We start from the raw sequence: 21,137 nt of genomic DNA, 5'->3' as shown, positions 1-21,137 counted from the left end.
TATGGGACGTAACATCTGAGGTCATCAGTCCCCTAGAATTTTGTAGTTGTTGTTGTTGTGGTCTTCAGTCCTGAGACTGGTTTGATGCAGCTCTCCATGCTACTCTATCCTGTGCAAGCTTCTTCATCTCCCAGTACCTACTGCAACCTACATCCTTCTGAATCTGCTTGGTGTATTCATCTCTTGGTCTCCCTCTACGATTTTTACCCTCCACGCTGCCCTCCAATGCTAAATTGGTGATCCATTGATGCCTCAGAACATGTCCTACCAATCGATCCCTTATTCTAGTCAAGTTGTGCCACAAACTCCTCTTCTCCCCAATTCTATTCAATACCTCCTCATTAGTTATGTGATCTACCCATCTAATCTTCAGCATTCTTCTGTAGCACCACATTTCGAAAGCTCCTATTCTCCTCTTGTCCAAACTATTTATCGTCCATGTTTCACTTCCATACATGGCTACACTCCATACAAATACTTTCAGAAACGACTTCCTGACACTTAAATCTATACTCGATGTTAACAAATTTCTCTTCTTCAGAAATGCTTTCCTTGCTATTGCCCGTCTACATTTTATATCCTCTCTACTTCGACCATCATCAGTTATTTTGCTCCCAAAATAGCAAAGCTCCTTTACTACTTTAAGTGTCTCATTTCCTAATCTAATACCCTCAGCATCTCCCGACATAGTTCGACTACATTCCATTGTCCTTGTTTTGCCCTTGTTGATGTTCATCTTATATCCCCCTTTCAAGACGCTATCCATTCCGTTCAACTGCTCTTCCAAGTCCTTTGCTGTCTCTTACAGAATTACTATGTCATCGGCGAACCTCAAGGTTTTTATTTCATGGATTTTAATACCTACTCCAAATTTTTCTTTTGCTTGCTCAATATACAGATTGAATAACATCGGGGAGAGGCTACAACCCTGTCTGTCTGCCTTCCCAACCACTGCTTCCCTTTCATGCCCCTCCACTCTTACAACTGCCATTTGGTTTCTGTACAAATTGTAAATAGCCTTTCGCTCCCTGTATTTTACCCCTGCCACATTCAGAATCTGAAAGAGAGTATTCCAGTCAATATTGTCAAAAGCTTTCTCTAACTCTACAAATGCTAGAAACGTAGGTTTGCTTTTCCTTATTCTAGCTTCCAAGATAAGTCGTAGGGTCAGTATTGCCCCACGTGTTCCAATATTTCTACGGAATGCAAACTGATCTTCCCCGAGGTCGGCTTCTACTAGTTTTTCCATTCGTCCGTAAAGAATTCGCGTTAGTATTTTGCAGCCGTGACTTATTAAACTGATAGTTCGGTAATTTTCACATCTGTCAACGCCTGATTTCTTTGGGATTGGAATAATTATATTCTTCTTGAAGTCTGAGGGTATTTCGCCTGTCTCATACATCTTGCTCATCAGATGGTAGAGTTTTGTCAGGACTGGCTCTCCCAAGGCTGTCAGTAGTTCTAATGGAATGTTATCTACTCCCGGGGCCTTGTTTCGACTCAAGTCTTTCAGTGCTCTGTCAAACTCTTCACGCAGTATCATATCTCCCATTTCATCTTCATCTACATCCTCTTCCATTTCCATAATATTGTCCTCAAGTACATCGCCCTTGTATAGACCCTCTATATATTCCTTCCACCTTTCTGCTTTCCCTTCTTTGCTTAGAACTGGGTTTCCATCTGAGCTCTTGATATTCATGCAAGTGATTCTCTTTTCTCCAAAGGTCTCTTTAATTTTCCTGTAGGCAGTATCTATCTTACCCCTAATGAGATAAGCCACTACATCCTTACATTTGTCCTCTAGCCATCCCAGCTTAGCCATTTTGCACTTCCTGTCGATCTCATTTTTGAGACATTTGTATTCCTTTTTGCCTGCTTCATTTACTGCATTTTTATATTTTCTCCTTTCATCAATCAAATTCAATATTTCTTCTGTTACCCAAGGATTTCTACTAGCCCTCGTATTTTTACCTACTTGATCCTCTGCTGCCTTCACTACTTCATCCCTCAAAGCTACCAATTCTTCTTCTACTGTATTTCTTTCCCCTATTCCTGTCAATTGTTTCCACATGCTCTCCCTGAAACTCTGTACAACCTCTGGTTTAGTCAGTTTATCCAGGTCGCATCTACTTAAATGCCCACCTTTTTGCAGTTTCTTCAGTTTTAATCTACAGTTCATAAGCAATTGATTGTGGTCAGAGTCCATATCTGCCCCTGGAAATGTCTTACAATTTAAAACCTGGTTCCTAAATCTCTTTCTTACCATTATATAATCTATCTGAAACCTTTTAGAATTCAGAACTACTTAAACCTAACTAACCCAAGGACATCACACACATCCATGCCCGAGGCAGGATTCGAACCTGCGACCGTAGCAGTCGCGCGGTTCCGGACTGAAGTGCCTAGAACCGCTCGGCCACAGCGGCTGGAATCTGTAATTTTTCTGTTGCCGTTTTTCTCGGCATACATTATGTCATTTGCAAGTTCTTTGGACGACATGCAGCTAATTTCATACACAGAAAAGCAACTTTCGCACTTTCTTTATGATCGAAATGTTTTGGATCATGAAGTGCGAAAGTTGTGCTTTTCTGTGTATAAAATTAGTTGTATACAGATGGCATGATCTATGCTGAGAAAAATGGCAACAGAAGAAATACATGAAATATGCCGCAAACAGCGACAACATTTCATAAGAATATGCTATAACAAAAGTAAATCAGATTTAAAGAATCCACTGATGATTGCGATATTTGTCGCTGAAGCTAGTTTGGGGAATAAATAAGTGAACAAATAACAAGAAGTGTTTTGCATTAAGGCGGACTCATAATTCCCAGATTCTTGTTTTTCGAATTACACTTTTGCAATAAAGGCAATAGTGTCGAGACTTGAACAATTTTTAATACTGTCTTCATATGAGAATAACTGAAGCAGTATGTACCCTTCATGCACATAAGCTCTCCAGACCAAAATTTAGTTACCCCAGTGCGCATGCACCAATGACTCGTCAAACTTTTATAGAAGGGGCGGCGATCGAGTCACGCGCTCAACCGCGCGACAGTGAGGCAGCAGCAATCAGTGAGACGTTTATGTTTCAAGCGGATGTGGGTACGTGTAAGGACGTGAAAGACTAGCTAATACGGGCAATCGGGTTTGGCAGTGCCGCTTGCCATACGGTGTGTGAAGTTGCTGGATCTGTTGATGTTTCGCGGAGGGCTCTTCAACATTGATAAGCAGCGGTTTAACACACATGGCCACGAAGTCAGAATTGTGAGCGGACAAAGGTCCTGACTGAGTGGACCGGAGACTCATTTCACTGCTTGTGAATCAAAATCGCTTCCGAAGCTGGCGGAAATTGCTGCAAGCAGTGAATGAAGATCCACCCCAAACTGTAAGTGAAAGAACACTGCGACGGAAACTGCATGCAATGAACATTTGAATCAGTCACCTCGAAAGAGACCACTGATCACACAGGCACAAAAAGACAACAACAGCAAAGACCATGGGGCTGGAAGAAAATGTATCTGATTTTCTGACCTATTACATCTCAACTGGTTTCCCAAATCACCTGACTTGAACACTACAAAAAATCTATGGGACCTGTTGGAAGAGCGGGTAAAACGCCGACATCGGCATCGCCGCAGTTTGGTGGCACTGCTTCATCAGTGGCTTAAGCAACGTACCTGCACAGCCTTGTGGACTCACTCTCTAACCGAATCCATGCGATTATCAAGTGCACGGGCGGCAGCATTCGGTATTAATTGATGCTTGTAAAGATTTCTCTAATGGCGATTAATTTTTTGCCCGGTGTCCTTATACAAGTCTGTCCCATGAAGCAAAATAGCTGATCACTGTTTCGGGTGGCTTGAATTAAATGTATATGAGTCCTTGGGGCCTCACACATAGAGCATCCGACAGTGTCCCTGAGACCTACAACACCAAGAAAAATAGAGACTTGAAGTAAGCCGTCGTTCCCCGGAAGTTACTAATATGCCTCTGAGCTGTTCTTTCTTTGGCACTGTTGCAGCCCCGCTTTCGGCACACGTGACCCCGCAGCAGCAGACGGTGTCCCTGGGACAGCCTGCCAACCTCAGCTGCACCACCGAGGGCCATCCCCAGCTGGCCGTCTCCTGGCTCAAGGACGGACGACCCCTCAAGGTCTCGCAGAGGGTGCAGCTGCTCACCGACAAGGTTATCAACACCTTAATCTCTTGCGTCGTCTCCAAAAACTTCTTCTGAATGTTGTACGATGTAATAATGTGAAATATACCACACTTAGTCCACTATATAAAGCGGTCTGAACCTGGAGGTACTGTAGCAAAACGTGTTTTAATTATAATGTGCTGTCTTCACTATTGCCCGTGTAGTTTCTTCACCCATTAAGTGACACTGTCATCGATAATTATCACTGATTTAAATGCTGTTCCTTAGTTCATTCACTACAAACAATTGATTGTATTATTATTAATATATTCACATGAGTTTCTCTGATAAGTTTGAATATCATTTTATCACGAACGGAATACTGGGACAACTACAAAGTGAAGAACTGCGCACACTGGGCGATAAAAAAGCTTTCAAAGTAGGCATTCCGTTTGAAAAGCTACAAATCACACAAGAACCAAAATTCTGGCCTCTGTGGACAGTCATCTCCCAGAAAGAGAAATGGGTTTCAGATCCGGGAGATCAACACTTACAGCAGTCAGGATTCTTCTAAGCAAAATCGACGAAGCGCTACAAAAGAAACAAATGTTATACAGAGTGTTCATAGACTTTATCAAAGCCTTCGACCTACTGGAAAGACATCTCATAGTCCGAAAACTGGAAAACACAATGGGAGAAGATAGCGTATGGGCTAGAATAATCAAGTCAATCCTCGAATACAACTTAATCACAATATCAGACAACCTCTCTTTTTCCAACCTCATTCTGCAATCGAACGGAGTCTTACAGTGTGACCCAATGAGCCCTTTGCTGTACATTCTTGCCACTAAAGAAGTACTCTGAATTGGAGAAAATGAAGATGTATACGTACATGCATACGCTGATGACATAGCCGTAGTTTCAACAGATATACAGAAGCTGCAGGAAATCATTGAGAAAATAGATAAATGGTACAGTGAACACAAACTACACATATACATAACGAAGACAGAAATTGTGATTTTCAGAAAAGCAGGCAAAACACCCAAGAATGCGGAAAACAACATTAGAGGACAAAAAATGAAAATCTCATCAGACTTTAAATACCTAGAGGTGACATTGTAACCAACAGCCAAATGCTTCAGAAAACATACAACAGAACGTGCATCCCAAGCAATAATAGCAATACAGGACATCAAAATCATCCGCCTACTCAGCCTAGAAACAGTCATGAAATTATTCAACGCAAAAGTATTGCCAATCCTGGCCTATTGGATGGAGGTTATATGGGCCCATCTGACAGAAAAAAATCTAGAAACACTAGAAAAGGTAAAATCTTAGAAAAGGTAAAATCTACTTATCTAAAAAGAGCACTAGATCTCTCAAAGACAGCAAAATCTAGACTAGTGTACCTGCTAGCGAGAGACACATTCGTAATTGAAGATATCAATCTTTGATATATGATACCACACACCATGGCTTCCAGAAATCAACTGAAGTTCATGGAGGACAAACGAGAAAAAGTATGGCCGGAGTTCTATGGCACCGAAGCAATGGCGAACCGCTCATGGACAGAACCAAACTTCGAGCTGCAACATGTCGTAACTAGAGTTTCTTTTCACGGCTTTCATCATCTAACTTGCAAAAACAAAACTTATCACAACCCAACCACAACATGTGTATGTGAACTGTGTAACGAAGCATGTGAATGATATCACACACAACTCTGCAGTAAAAGAGTGAAATCGACAAATGATTATGCAGAAATGTAAAATGTAGAAGTAAATGTAAAATGTTAAGAAAAGTAACTGTATATGGCAATTTGGCTGCAATTTTATTAAATAAAAATATTATTTTATCGATCGATACGCATGAGATGTCGGTTAACAACTGAGTAATATTTGCCGATGGTCTTTGAGGCACTAGTCTTCAGAGCTTGGTCAGTGTTCAGCTGGTATTTGTCACCTGTGGGCGTCCTCTTGCGATACCTTCTGCTGTAAATGACTGTAAGTTCAATTCACAGTAACATCTCCTACACTGGAAAGAGTAAATTCAATACGAGAGTCGTTTGCGAGTACTCTACACTTAAAGTTAGTTTTCTTCAGCGCCGTACATGTACATAGATTTGGATTTAACGTCCCATCGACATCGAGGTCATCAGAGACGGAGCACAGACTCGGAATGTTTCAAGGATGGGGAAGGAAAGCGGCCGTGCCCTTTCGAAGGAGCCATCCCGGAATTTGCCTGGAACGATTTAGGGAAATCACGGGAAACATAAAACTGGACGGTTGGACGCATATTTTAACCATTGGCCTCCCGCAAGCGAGACTAGTGTGCTAACAACTTAACCACTCTGTACATGCAAGCAAGTAGATGGCCGTGAATTCAGTTCCTAGTTATATACAATTTTACTAATTTTATACTGTGCAGCGCTCCTCCTAATGAAGAATGAACATCGCAGATACTACTTTTCCACAGATTATCTCGAAAATGCTAACCACTGAAGTTTGTGCACGCAACTGAACGTGATACGCATTGTATTTACTGACTTTTTGTTAGATTTAAGCTAGAGGTAACATGTAGAATGATATGTGGTCAATCGTAGTGGTTGCTTGGGGGAGTGAAAAGACCGTGCAATGCCAAAGTGACCATCATTCGTAACAAAACACAATTTATTAATCTCAAAGGTGCTGAGAAACATTACTAAATAATGTAATAATTTTTTTAAACTCTCGTCGCCAGTTATGTAAAGGCCTCGTCGCTACTGCTATGGAGGCGGAGTTCCACTGTTACGGTAGGCCGAAATTGTGAGTTGGTGAAACGGCCTCGGGTGCAGTATACCGCTAGGACAATTTCTCCCTGCCACAGTTACACAGCTGTGCTCCAGAGTCAGGTAACAGGATATGGGAACAAATCAGTAACAAGGTCACACAAATAATTAAAAAAGGTTTACTTATCTTTGTGTCTTGTCGAAAATAAAGTCTGCAACACTGCACGTGACACGCCACAAAAAAGGCCCTCAATACCTAAGTGCAAATAACCGCAGGTAGATTTCACAGTACATAGCAAACGCAATTTACAACAATTGTCCGTTCACTTCTAAGATTTCACTAAACGACGTTCCCTGTGTAAGTCGGCCCTGGACGATGGTCTATAACCAAGTGGGTGAGATGTGCTCTTCTGTCTTCCGAGTAGGCTTCTGTCCGTTGTCGATCGGTCATTGGCGGATAGTACACGGCCTGTAATTGGCGGAGGCGAAATCGATATCTTCATCCTTAGCGCAGCCCGTCACGCTGGTGGAACTCGCGCAAGTGTCGAGTGTCTATGGCACTCGCACCAGCTCACATCTTTACTAATGTGGTGCTTTTGCCCTGGCTGTGTCTTGTTCGGACGACACAGCAAGGATTACAACAATACAATAAGGAAATCTATGATTATAAAATCAGGTGGCCTGGTGAGTTACAATCGGCTCTCTTCCCATCAATACTTCGGGAGGCAGCACTCAGAACCCGGAGTCGCCAACTAGTCTGATCGCAGCGCCAATCACAGTAGTTGAATAACGCAAGCGCTTCAACAAGTGCAAATACAGCGAACAGTTATCAGTGGATAAAAATAACTTAGAAAAATACGTGAGCTGCCCACCAATCAAAAGGTATCCCAAAATTTAAAGTAACAATATAGAATAAGATACAAACCGCTTCCAAAGCATGATAATATCATGGTATTCAAATCTTAGTCTGGCGCCTATTTGACAAGGTAGCGCCCCTCGCCGTTAAAGTTCAGTTAATGAACAATGTTTAGTAAAATGCGAAATAGAACCAAATACACAGCAGTTTCTTAATGCAAACAATTTACTCAGCGATAAGCAAAGCGGCCGGTCGGAGTGGCCGTGCGGTTCTAGGTGCTACAGTCTGGAGCCGAGCGACCGCTCCGGTCGCAGGTTCGAATCCTGCCTCGGGCATGGATGTGTGTGATGACTTTGGGTTAGTCAGGTTTAATTAGTTCTAAGTTCTAGGGGACTGATGACCTCAGAAGTAAAGTCGCATGGTGCTCAGAGCCATTTGATAAGCAAAGCGTACTTAGCAACGAATGAATTACATAAAAAAGGCCGGCCGGTGTTGCCGAGCGGTTCTAAGCGCTTCAGTCTGGAACCGCGCGAACACTACGGTCGGAGGTTCGAATTGTGTGCTGTCCTTAGGTTAGTTAGGTTTAAGTAGTTCTAAGTTCAAGGGGACTGATGACCTCAGATGTTAAGTCTCATAGTGCTCAGAGCCATTTGAACATGAGAAAGTGAAGTTAACATTTGACATATAATTATGATTTCAATAACCCCCTTAAAAACTTATTAATTACAGAGAAGAAGAATGTAAACCACAAAGGCTAGGATGTACTACTGATCAAGACACTGGATTTCTGAATATTATAAAGAACTCATTAAATACAGACATCAAGAATGAAGCTCTTTAGTAATCGTACGCCATGAGAGATTAAGCGATACTGCTGACGAAGGCATTGAATCCCGAAACATTCCAAATTATCACAGTACTAAGCCAACAGCACTCAAGCCGAAGCTACACACAGCACAATGTGCTAGCCGAACTAGATGCCTGAGCGTGCTCATTCCATTGCAACTGCAATTTTAAATCTGTTCGAAATCGTGCTCACTCGTATAGCTTTTTGGCACGGGCTTATCCCTGGTAGAAGACTCTTGTAGGTGTTGTGACCGTCCTGTCACGGCCAGTGGTCTTCTGCTTTGTAGGCTGCGCACCACAAGGCCTCCTATACACTCTTCCGCTGACGGGAGCAGTCGATGCAGTGTATTCCAGGGCGTGCTCCAAAACCGACGCAGGCTGCCTGTCCATCGTCCTAGCCGGACGACTTGCTAGATCGGCTGCTAAATGGCGTACTGCGCTCTTTAAATCAACATGCCCTAGTCCAGACTGCCCACCTCCGCTGTCAACGGTTACGCTAAGACACCCTCGGGAGTAAAATCTGTGGAATCTGTGGCATCTAGGAGCGAGACGCGAGTTATCGATCTTCCCGGTACGGCTTACCGACATTCTTGAATATTTGTTTTATATCTGTAAGAATGACTTCAAGGCGATGGCGTAGTCCCCCGGCAAAAAAGTTCTTGCTGATCGTGTAGTGGACTGCAGGAAAGAAACTGCAGAAGCGCACGTGAAAGATTCAGAATCTGCAGGAGACCCTATGCAGGTAATATAGCCCATTTTTCTATAGTTTCTAACACTACCACAATAATGAGTTGTAGTGTCATTAACACAATCTCAAGTGTACTGGTGGGTGAAACGTCTTGTGCATGATGCAGCAGATGGGGCAGACTGTTACCCTATGCCTGAAGAAGGGATTCAGCAAGGTCGTGAAAATAACTGTGATACATTTATAACCATTTTCGAAAGCTGGATGTGAGCCTCAGTGCTTTGGGAAATGAGTCCTCCTGAGCGCATATGTTTACCAACGGAAGTTGAGGTTGTTTATTTCTTGCCAATTATTTTCGGTCTATTTCAGCAAGTTACTCCTGATTCATTGGTATAAGAATTAGCCAACCCACAATTCACAGTGTGCTTAGAATATATCAGAAATTCAGCAACTTTATTGATTAATTTTGCGAAAGAGCACATACAGACATGTATGTCATTGTTATGCTGAATAGAACATTTTGAGACGTAAAACATTAAAAGACAAAGAGTGTCTGACAAAGAGAAGAAGACAGCGAAAATTCTTTACTGGCTGTCGTCTGAGGCAGAATTTTTGTTGAGTCACGATGGCGCTGCTTTTTTGGTGGGGTACTGCTCCCGCGGTCTCTGGTGGTGGTTAAGACGAGCATTAATGTTGTGTAGCTTTCGCGAAGACATTGTACTATCGAAGGCGGAAGGGGAGAAAGAAAAGGAAAGTGAACGAACTAAGGACATCAGCTGCATCAGGACTTCGTCCAGATTCAGCGACGATGAATGAAAATGTCTGCCAGACCTGGAATCAAACCCGTGATCTTCTGCTTACTGCGCAGTTGCGTTAACCACTGCACAACCAGCACCCAGTGTGTATCGAGATTTGCAGACTATGTCAGCATGTCTCCCGGTGGACTCACATCTCCACCTAACGCCATCTGTCCATAGTCCCTTTACATGTCCTCCACGTTCGCTAATTTCAGATTTCCGTTGTAGGGCAACAATAATGAGCGTCTGCACTACAGGTTGTGAATTCGTTGGCCATCGAGAATAATCAATTGCATTTGACATCTCCGAAAAAAACCGACCCCAGGCATTTATATAATTATACACTCAGTAGTACCACACACCCTGAGAAGTTGTGGTAGGTCACACCTATATTCAAGAAAGGTAGTAGGAGTAATCCACTAAATTACAGGGCCCATATCTCTTTGGAGAAAAGAGAACCACTTATATGAATATCAAGAGCGCAGATGGAAACCCAGTTCTAAGCAAAGAATGGAAAGCAGAAAGGTGGAAGGAGTATATTGAGGGTCTTTACAGGGGCGATATACTTGAGGACAATATTATGGAAATGGAAGAGAATGTAGATGAAGATGAAATGGGAGATACGATACTGCTTGAAGAGTTTGACAGAGCACTCAAAGACCTGAATCGAAACAAGGCCCTGGGGGTAGACAATATTCCATTAGAACTACTGACGGCCTTGGGAGAGCCAGTCCTGACAAAACTCTACCATCTGGTGACCAAGATGTATCAGACAGGCGAAATACCCTCAGACTTCAAGAAGAATATAATAATTCCAATCCCAAAGAAAGCAGGTGTTGACAGATGTGAAAATTACCGAACTATCAGTTTAATAAGTCACGGCTGCAAAATACTAACGCTAATTCCTTACAGACGAATGGAAAAACTGGTAGAAGCCGACCTCGGGGAACATCAGGTTGGATTCCGTAGAAATACTGGAACACGTGAAGCAATATTGACCCTACGACATATTTTAGAAGAAAGATTATCGAAAGGCAAACCTACGTTCCTAGCATTTGAAGACTTAGAGAAAGCTTTTGACAATGTTGACTGGAATACTCTCTTTCAAATTCTGAAGGTGCCAGGGGTAAAATACAGGGAGCGAAAGGCTATTTACAATTTGTGCAGAAACCAGATGGCAGTTATAAGACTTGAGGGGCACGAAAGGGAAGCAGTGGTTGGGAAGGAAGTGAGACAGGGTTGTAGCCTCTCCCCGATGTTATTCAATCTATATATTGAGCAGGCAGTAAAGGAAACAAAAGAAAAATTTGGAGTAGGTATTAAAATCCATGGAGAAGAAATAAAAACTTTGAGGTACGCCGATGACATTGTAATTCTGTCACAGACAGCAAAGCACTTGGAAGAGCAGTTGAACGGAATGTACAGTGTCTTGAAAGGAGGATATAAGATGAATATCAACAAAACCAAAACGAGGATATTGGAATGTAGTCGAATTGAGTCGGGTGATGCTGAGAGAATTAGATTAGGAAATGAGACACTTAAAGTAGTAAAGGAGTTTTACTATTTGGGGATCAAAATAACTGATGATGGTCGAAGTAGCGAAGGTATAAAATGTAGACTGGCAATGGCAAGGAAAGCGTTTCTGAAGAAGAGAAATCTCTTAACATCGGGTATAGATTTAAGTATCAGGAAGTCGTTTCTGAAAGTATTTGTATGGAGTGTAACCATGTGTGGAAGTGAAACATGGACGATAAATAGTTTGGACAAGAAGAGAATAGAAGCTTTCGAATTGTGGTGCTACAGAAGAATGCTGAAGATTAGATGGGTAGATCACATTACTAATGAGGAGGTATTGAATAGAATTGGGGAGAAGAGGAGTTTGTGGCACAACTTGACAAGAAGAAGGGACCGGTTTGCAGGACATGTTCCGAGGCATCACGGGATCACAAACTTAGCATTGGAGGACAGCGTGGAGGGTAAAAATCATTGAGGGAGACCAAGAGATGAATACACTAAGCACATTCAGAAGGATGTAGGTTGCTGTAAGTACTGTGAGATGAAGAAGCTAGCACAGGATAGGATAGCATGGAGAGCTGCATCAAACCAGTCTCATGACTGAAGACGACAACAACAAACAGTCGTTAACGTCGATATGCAGCCGGATTTTAGAACATATACTGTGTTCGAACATAATGAAATACCTCGAAGAAAATGGTCTATTGGCACCCAGTCAACATGGGTTTAGAAAACATCGTTCCTGTGAAAGACAACTAGCTCTTTATTCACATGAAGTGCTGAGTGCTATTGATAAGGTATTTCAGATCGATTCCGTATTTCTGGATTTCCAGAAGGCTTTTGACACTGTACCACACAAGCGGCTCGTAGTGAAATTGCCTGCTTGTGGAATATCGTCTCAGTTATGTGACTGGATCTGTGATTTCGTGTCAGAGAGGTCACAGTTCGTAGTAATTGATGGAAAGTCATTGAGTAAAACAGAAGTGATTTCTGGCGTTCCCCAAGGTAGTGTTAGAGGCCCTTTGCTGTTCCTTATCTATATAAACGATTTGGGAGACAATCTGAGTAGCCATCTTCGTTGTTTACAGATCACTCTGTTGTTTATCGACTAATAAAGTCATCAGAAGATCAAAACAAACTACAAAACGATTTAGAAAAAATATCTGAATGGTGCGAAAAGTGGCAGTTGACCCTAAATAACGAATAGTGTGAGGTTATCCACATGAGTGCTAAAAGTAACTTGTTAAACTTCAGTTACACGATAAAGCAATGTAATCTAAAAGTCGTAAATTCAACTAAATACCTAGGTATTACAATTACGAACAACTTAAATTGGAAAGAACACAAAGAAAATGTTGTGGGGAAGGCTAACCAAAGACTGCGTTTTATTGGCAGGACACTTAGAAAATATAACAGACCTACTAAGGAGACTGCCTACACTACGCATGTCCGTCCTCTTTTTGAATATTGCTGCGCGGTGTAGGATCCTTACCAGATAAGACTGACTGAGTACATCTAAAAAGTTCAAAGAAAGGCAGCACGTTTTGTATTATCGCGAAATATGGGAGAGAGTGTCACAGAAATGATACAGGATTTTGGATGGACATCATTAAAAGAAAGGCGTTTCTCGTAGCGACGGAATCTTCTCACGAAATTCCAGTCACCAGCTTTCTCCTCCGAATGTGAAAATATTTTGTTGACACAGACTTACATACGGAGGAACGATCACCAAGATAAAATAAGGGAAATCAGAGCTCGTACGGAAGGATCTAGGTGGTCATTCATCCCGCGCGTTATACGAGATTGGAATAATAGAGAAGTGTGAAGGTGGTTCGATGAACCCTCAGCCAGGCACTTAAATGTGATTTGCAGAGTATCTATGTAAATGTAGATGTAGAAGGGCCACATGTTAATGGCTGGTACCGTGGCACAATTTATAAAATGACCCCGTATAAATCAAAAAGGAACTTTATGGAAACTGACTCAGACATATGAGAGCAAACTTACTCTCTTGCCTGGGGTCTGGTAGATTAAAATTTTTGCATTATGTTTTGATTCTGCTACTGCTGTGATGAATGGTAAATCAAATTACAGCTCTCTTCACCCCATGAAGCTGGAATGGATTCAAGATAGTGGCGGTCAACGTGGCATAATTAAGCATGGAAAGAGACGTAAATTTATCTGTTAAGTCCACATTTTGCTGGATTTCTATTGTTTATGTTAGCTGTACACTCTTGTTGTCATTGTATGAACTTGGATATTTTAGCAACAGATGAGAGTATTGTTAATTGTAACACTTTTCAGACTTTCACCTCGAGCCAGCCTTTTAACTGAAGTTTAGTACATTCTCTTACTGCATTTTGAAATGTTAGTACTCACTTTATATGTCACGGTTTTTCCCTGAAATTAAAAAAAAATGCTACGAAAAAGTAAGTTTCTTCCAATTGTGAAAAACTGTTCTGAGGTACCAGATGGTCATGTATCTGTAATAAATATTCTGTTCAAATTTAAAAGCGTTGCAATCGAGAAAGTCTTGTAAATCCTGAGTTTCAAATCCTATGTGTTACATTGTTACTGTGCTGCACACTAATATTCAGAAAGTGAAAACCAATTAAGAAGAAGTAATATTTTAAAAAATCAGAAGTTAAAACACTTTGAAAAAGAAGTTATTGTCAGCTAACACACATTTCCATTTTAAGACTTGAAAAATTATGAAGAAGTTAATGAAATTCCGTTCACTTGTTAATATCAAGTTTTCTGTGGTAGAAGAATTTCTTCCGTTTTTTCAGGGTACAAGTTCGTACAAGACCGAAAACATGTCTGGCTCATCCGACCACACGTCATGTAACTCATTTTAAGAATGTACAGAACTTAATTTACTATATAATTCTCTAAGCGAAGAATTAACACTATCCTTCAGATGCATTTAATACGTCACACAAAACTTAAACATGTTGAACCCGAAGTATTTACAAACGCTGCACACAAGACAACCTCACGTTTCAAACTACAAAAACAGTAGAAAATTCAAGAAGTTTTATCTGCCTCTTTCCAGGACACTCTTCATGTGATTTTAAGCTGACTGACTAGAGTCGAGCCTCGACCAAGAAGCATCATGTGATCCCAGGTACACAATCCTTCGGGTTCAACACTCGCACTGAAGAAGCGAAGAATCAACACTGTAATGAAATATAAGTTTGTTCATTTTTCTTGTTTTGTATTGAAACAAGATTATCTGAAAAAAACAGTGTTTTATTTATTAAGGAAAATTTTTCAAAACTCTTAAGTGCATACGCACACACAGTGGCAAATGACTTTACAAAAGGGTTGTGTACAACAGTACAGGTCTTCAGCGATTGCACTTTCTTATTCATGAAACAGTTTACCTTTTGGAAACGCGCTAATATCCTCAGTTTCTTGAATGTATGTTATTGTGTGATATAATTCCAGGTCATACACTATTGTGACCGGCTGGTCTGAGTGTCACCTTTACGCGTTGCAAGCTGTTAGCAACTACATACCGTAAAGTTAAAGTTTAAAATTGAGGCATCTAAGTGCCGTACGGAAGGTAGGGACACCTGTGTTGGACTCTTCTGTTAAGGGAAGTTTTGTAGAAAGAAGTCGCAGGGAACCAAAGCACGATGACGGTGCTGAGGGACCGAATGAAAAGTTAAATTCCTACGTAAGGTACAGTGCTGCAAGTGATAATTGCGGAGAGACGAGATACGGAAATGCAAAGTTCTACACCACTGGTCGTAGATTGATAGTCGCAGTTTCGACATCCAAATAACTGACGACGGAGAAGTCTCTGTTTCAAAGAAACATTGTGGTTTTATAGGCTCGGATCTCTATTCTCCACCTTCCCATGTCATGTGTACAGTCGATCAACGCGGCGAGACAGATTTTCGTGAGCGTGGATCAATCATCAGAAGTATGTGTGTCTCCTTTCGTGTGTTGGCGTCAGGAAGTGTACTGTGGCTTTTTTTAATATATTCGTGAATAATAACAATAACAATTGTCACCTGTATGGCTTTTGGTGGGGACGTGCCGGAGTGTTGCTACTTCTCCCTAGCCGGAGTGGTGGTGCTGTGCTCGGGTCCCTCGCTGAGCGTTCCCGAGCATGGAAGACTGTTGAGCTACGAATTCGCACGAAAGCGAGCTTGCAGCCACGTTCTTACAGCAGGTCTGATACAAATGTGTCACGGAAACCTCAACGTGGCCGTCAGACTTCCGTCAGGTAAAGTAACTGTACCTACATCGGCGCGGCCGGGTGAACGACAAGTCATTTCTATGGAGGCAATGGTACCCTAAGGGACTCAGAAGGGTTGCATTTACGTCTTGACTGTGTGTCCACTGCGTCAGCTTGCGCTTCTAGTTTGGCGTCTCGGTATCCCCTGCGTTAACACTGGCTGCTGTTGTCATAAATCACTAAAACGTAATGTATTAAATGCGATATGTGTGACGCTTCCTCCATTTAGTTTACGGTGAGATACTCTATAATTTATGACTCAGAGTATAGTAACACGGTAGTCAGTTAAACCAAAGCTCGTTCGAAGATCTGTACAACAAAAAATTGCTCTATAGTAGTGCACAATCTGTTGGACGGACACAGAATCAACAGCCATTTACAGACTCTAAGAAAGAAATAAAGATTAGACTGTAGTCAGAGGACACGGATAGACATTTAGAAGCTAACATACATTAAAGTACGAACAATCCAAGAGGTAAGTCTTTCACAAATTAAATGCATGCTCTAATAAATGACATTTTGGAAAATGGAAGTATGCGAGAGGACTGGAAAACTGGAAAATCATGTCCCATGTGTAGGGAAGGGTAAAATTTATCATTTATTTTTTGAGAGGCATAACGGTGTCGAGTACAGCTTACCAGATATTTACGTTGATGTTGAATGAAGACGGCTGGTGTATAAGATAGACCAGGACTCAGGCCTGTAAGCAATTTAGGCAAAGTAGATATGAAATCTAATTTATAAGACCACAGAGATTACTCCGTTTATGACATATAGTGGGGTGGCTGATGACACGATGCCAATGAGCATGACGAAAGGATGATTTTTCCCATTGGCATCGAAGACAACCTAAGAGCAAGATGGGTAGGTAAAATGTTGGGTGGCGACAGCAATATTGAGGGACTGCAGAGAATAGAGATATATGGAGGGCACATATTTAGAGCTGTAGTTACGAAGAAGACGTTACATTAACTTGGTACATATACATAGAGTGGAGACTATAATACGCGTGTCGACCACAACGCGAAGTTCGTATAACAACTCACGTGATGTACTCTGAACGTATGTGAGGCAGTTGGCAGCCTCTCTGCAACCATTCTATCACTGTCGTCAGAGTAAAGAACCTACTCAGAAACCTTTTTTGTAACTGATTTTTTAGTCCAAAGACTAGTCTGATGCAGCTCTGAACCATAGTACACCCTATACAAGTCTTATTATCTCTGCATAGCTACCGTAAGCTACACCTATTTCAACATGGTTACTAAAGTGAGATACTGAAACTGCGTGGAAAATCTTTGCCCCAAACGCTAAACTCCACTAAAAACTGGCTTGTCTTTTACGGCTTATGGTGTGTCATAACAAACAAATCCTTCTTTTATCAAGTTTATCCATTAAATTCCTATTTTCAGAATTTGATTCGATACCTCCGGATCAGTCATTCTATCCTCATATCTAAGCATCGCCATTCTTCCGTAGCGCCATATTCACTGTAATTTGAACTGCTTTTCATCAACATTTTACTTCTGTACAAGGCTAGACTCCAAACAAACATCTCCTGGAAAGACTTCCTAACATTTTCTTTTTTTGACAAATGCTTTTCTCGTTACTGCTACGAGGGTCGGTCAAAAAGTAATGCCTCCCATTTTTTTTCTACTTAAAGAAATTAAGTTAAGTGAAAAATTTGAATTTGGCGCCATTCCTCAAACCTTCTTCTGCAATCCACTGCAGTAGTAACTTTCTGTGTCAACAGGTGGCTGCACAGCAGAAGTTTGTAAGATGGCCGACATCGATGTTCGTTTGAGACAGCGTTGTGTGATTGAATTCTTGAATGCAGAAGGTGAAACGCCCATACGCATTCGTGAAAGACTGAAGAAGGTGTATGGTGTTGTGACAGTGGATGTCAGCACTGTTAGACGATGGGTTCGTCGTTGTAAGGAAGCTGAAGGGCAAACACCGTTGACTGACGAAAAGCGGAGCGGCAGGCCGGTGAGTGCAGTGACTCCACACAACATTCAGCAAGTTGATGACATCATTCGTGGTGACCGTCGGGTGACTGCAGATGAAGTGTGTCGCATTATTTCTCTTAGTAAAGGCAGTGTGATCACGATTATTAAACAATTGGGGTACTCAAAAGTTTGTGCACAGTGGGTTCCAAGAATGTTAACCGATCAGAATAAAGAGGCAAGGAAAACAATAGCCTCCCAACACTTGCAGCGCTTCCGTTTGGAGGGAGATGAGTTTCTGAAAAAAATTGTGACCGGGGACGAAACATGGGTGCATTTTTTTGAACCCGAATCAAAGAGGCAGTCAATGGAGTGGCGTCACACAAGCTCGCCGAGGAAGAAAAAATTCAAAACTGTGCGATCGGCAGGGAAAGTTATGGCAACAGTTTTCTGGGATACAGAGGGTGTGATTCTGGTTGATTTTTTGGAGCAGGGATGCACAATAAATTCTGTTCAATACGTCACAACCCTCAACAAACTTAAAGCACGTCTTCAGCGAGTTCGCCCAACAAAATCAATGGCAGATGTTCTTCTTTTGCATGACAATGCAAGACCACACACCAGTCGTCACACCTCTGACGAGATTGTCAAAATTGGATGGGAAGTTTTGCCTCATCCCCCATACAGCCCTGACCTGGCACCATCAGACTTCCATCTGTTCGGGCCACTAAAAGAAGCTCATCGTGGGATTCATTTTGAAGATGAGGAGGCTGTCAAAAGATCCGTGCGTCAATGGCTTAGGAAGCAGAGCTGTGATTTTTACCGTGCTGGGATACATGCCCTTGTTCAAAGATGGACCAAAACTGTAGAGATGGGCGGAGATTACATTGAAAAATGACAAAATGATCCTCAATGTTGTGGTTTTCAATCTATGTAATTGCATTTAAATTTCCTGACAATTAAACGTAGAAAAAAAATAGGAGGCATTACTTTTTGACTGACCCTCGTAGTTAGCACTTTATGTCCTCTCTACTCTGGCTTTCGTCAGTTATTTAGCTGCAAATGTATTAAAATATAGCTACTACTTTTCATGCCCCGTTTCTTGATCTAATTGTATCAGGATTACCCGTTCCGATTCAACCACATTAGATGATTTTTGTTTCACTTTTGTTACAGCTCATTTCATATCCTCTTTTTTAACACTACCCATACCGTTTAAATGCTCTTCCAAGTCCTTCACCGTCTCTGAGGGTACTACAATGTTATAGGCAGACATCAAATGTTTTGTCTCTTCTCCCTGAAACTTAACTCCTTCGTCAAATATCTCCCACATTTCTTTCCCAGCTTACTAAATGTATAGATTATATAACATTGAGGGTAGGCTAGAAACCTATCACAATCCTTTCAACTCCTGTAACTATAGTCTGGCTTTTGTAAAAGTTGGGGATAACCTTTCACTCCCCACTTTTAATCTCTGCTACATTCATAATGTCAATGATTGTACTCCAGTCAACATTGTCAAGAGCGTTCTCCAAATCCACTAACTTTATAAACGTAGTTTTGCCTTTCTTCAGCACGTCTTCCAAGTTAAATCGTAGGTTCAGTGCTGTCTCCCGTGTTCGTTCACTTCTGAGAACCCAAGCTGGTCTTTCCCAAAGTCAGCCTCTATGAGATTTTCCAGTCTTCTGTAAATAATTGGTTGAAATATTTGGCAACCTTGACTTGTTAAACACGTGTCAGCACCTGACGTTTCGGGCTTGTTACATTCTTCTAAACGTCTGTTGGTACTTCGCCTGTCTCATATTCCTTGTATAAAAGGTGGAGCAGTTTGGATCTCGATAATTCTGAGCGAATGTCGTGTACTCCAGGGACCTAGATTCGACTTCGATCTTTCAGCACTCTGTCTAATTCTTCTCGCAGTATCATATCTCCCATCTCATATTTATTTACATCTCTTTCTGTAATTCTGTCTTCAAGTTAATTTCCCTTGTGTAAACTTTCCGCGTATTCCATCCCCCTTACAGCTCAGCATGCTCTGCTTAATATTAACTTCCCACCTGCACTCCTGATATTCTCATTTTACTATAAGCAGCATCTACCTTTCTCCTCTTCATGCATCCTTTTACAGCCTCGCATTTGTACTCCATCCCTACTTGATTAGCAATTTTTTTCTTTTTGCCAACCTCATTTTCTAGACATATGGTGATTCTTCCCCAGCTCCATTGCTCCGTTTTATACACCTTTTATACACCTTTATGGTCAGGTGGACCAAGAAAAATTAAAGTTATGGAAAGTGCATGGAAGAAGAAATCTCGTTTACAGTCTCCTCTCACCTTTTTACTTCCATGCAGAGACACAGCGACAACACCGATTTTTCTGAGGGTGAAGGAATACTTCACATTGGTGAAGGAATACTTCACATTGGTGAATGTGCATTGGATCTACGATCTCACACAGTCAGAGCTGCTCCGATAGCGCATCCATCACACGGTGTTCAACCATGCCTAGACTGTCAACACCGCAGTTCGATCGCGTCCGAATTGTTACTTTGTGCCAGGAAGGGCTCCCAACAAGGAAAGTGTGCAGGCATCTCGGAGTGAACCAAAGCGATGTTGTTCGGACATGGAGGAGATGACATGCCTCGCTCAGACCGCCCAAGGTCTACTATTGAAGTGAATGACCGCTACCTACGGATAATGGCTCGGAGGAACCCTGACAGCAACGCCACCATGTTGAATAATGCTTTTCGTGCAGCCACAGGAGGTCATGTTACGATTCAAACTGTACGGAAAGGGCTGCATGATGCGCAACTTCACTCCCGACGTCCATGACGAGGTCCATTTTTGCAACCACGATACCATGCAGCGCGTTACAGATGAGCCCAACAACATGCCGAATGGACCGGTTAGGACTAGAATTACGTTCTCTTCACCGATGAGTGTCGCATATGCCTTCAACCAGACAATCGTCGGAGACTTGTTTGGAGGCAACCTGGTCAGGCCTTAGACACACTTGTCAGCGAGTGCAGCAAGTTGGAGGTGACCTGCTTTTTTGGGGTGGCATTTTGTGGGGCCGACGTACGCCGTTGGTGGTCATGGAAGTCGCCGAAATTGTTGTGCGATACGTGAATTCCATCCTCCGACTGACAGTGCAACCATATTGGCAGCATATTGGCAGGAAATTCGACTACATGGACGACAATTCGCGCCCCAACTATGGCCATCATGTTCTCCAATCACGAACCCTATCGAACATGCCTAGCTGGCCGGTGTGGCCAAGCGGTTCTAGGCGCGTCAGTCTGGAACCGCGTGACCGCTACGGGCATGGATGTGTGTG

The 21,137-nt window shown here is 42.1% G+C and overlaps 1 protein-coding gene across 1 annotated transcript in view; it reads left to right on the top strand.

Annotated features, from left to right (window-relative positions):
• Positions 1-21,137, top strand: part of LOC124594522 (Down syndrome cell adhesion molecule-like protein Dscam2) — a 363,828-nt gene that overhangs the window by 8,499 nt on the left and 334,192 nt on the right. Inside the window, exon 3 of the mRNA XM_047132896.1 lies at positions 4,025-4,188. Coding sequence (XP_046988852.1) covers positions 4,025-4,188 — 164 coding nt within the window. The remainder of the gene's footprint in view (positions 1-4,024; positions 4,189-21,137) is intronic.

This window comes from Schistocerca americana, chromosome 2 (assembly GCF_021461395.2).
Source record: "Schistocerca americana isolate TAMUIC-IGC-003095 chromosome 2, iqSchAmer2.1, whole genome shotgun sequence".
NCBI lineage: Eukaryota > Metazoa > Arthropoda > Insecta > Orthoptera > Acrididae > Schistocerca > Schistocerca americana.
Note: the sequence above shows the minus strand (reverse complement) of the source record. Positions and strands in the feature narration are given on the sequence as shown.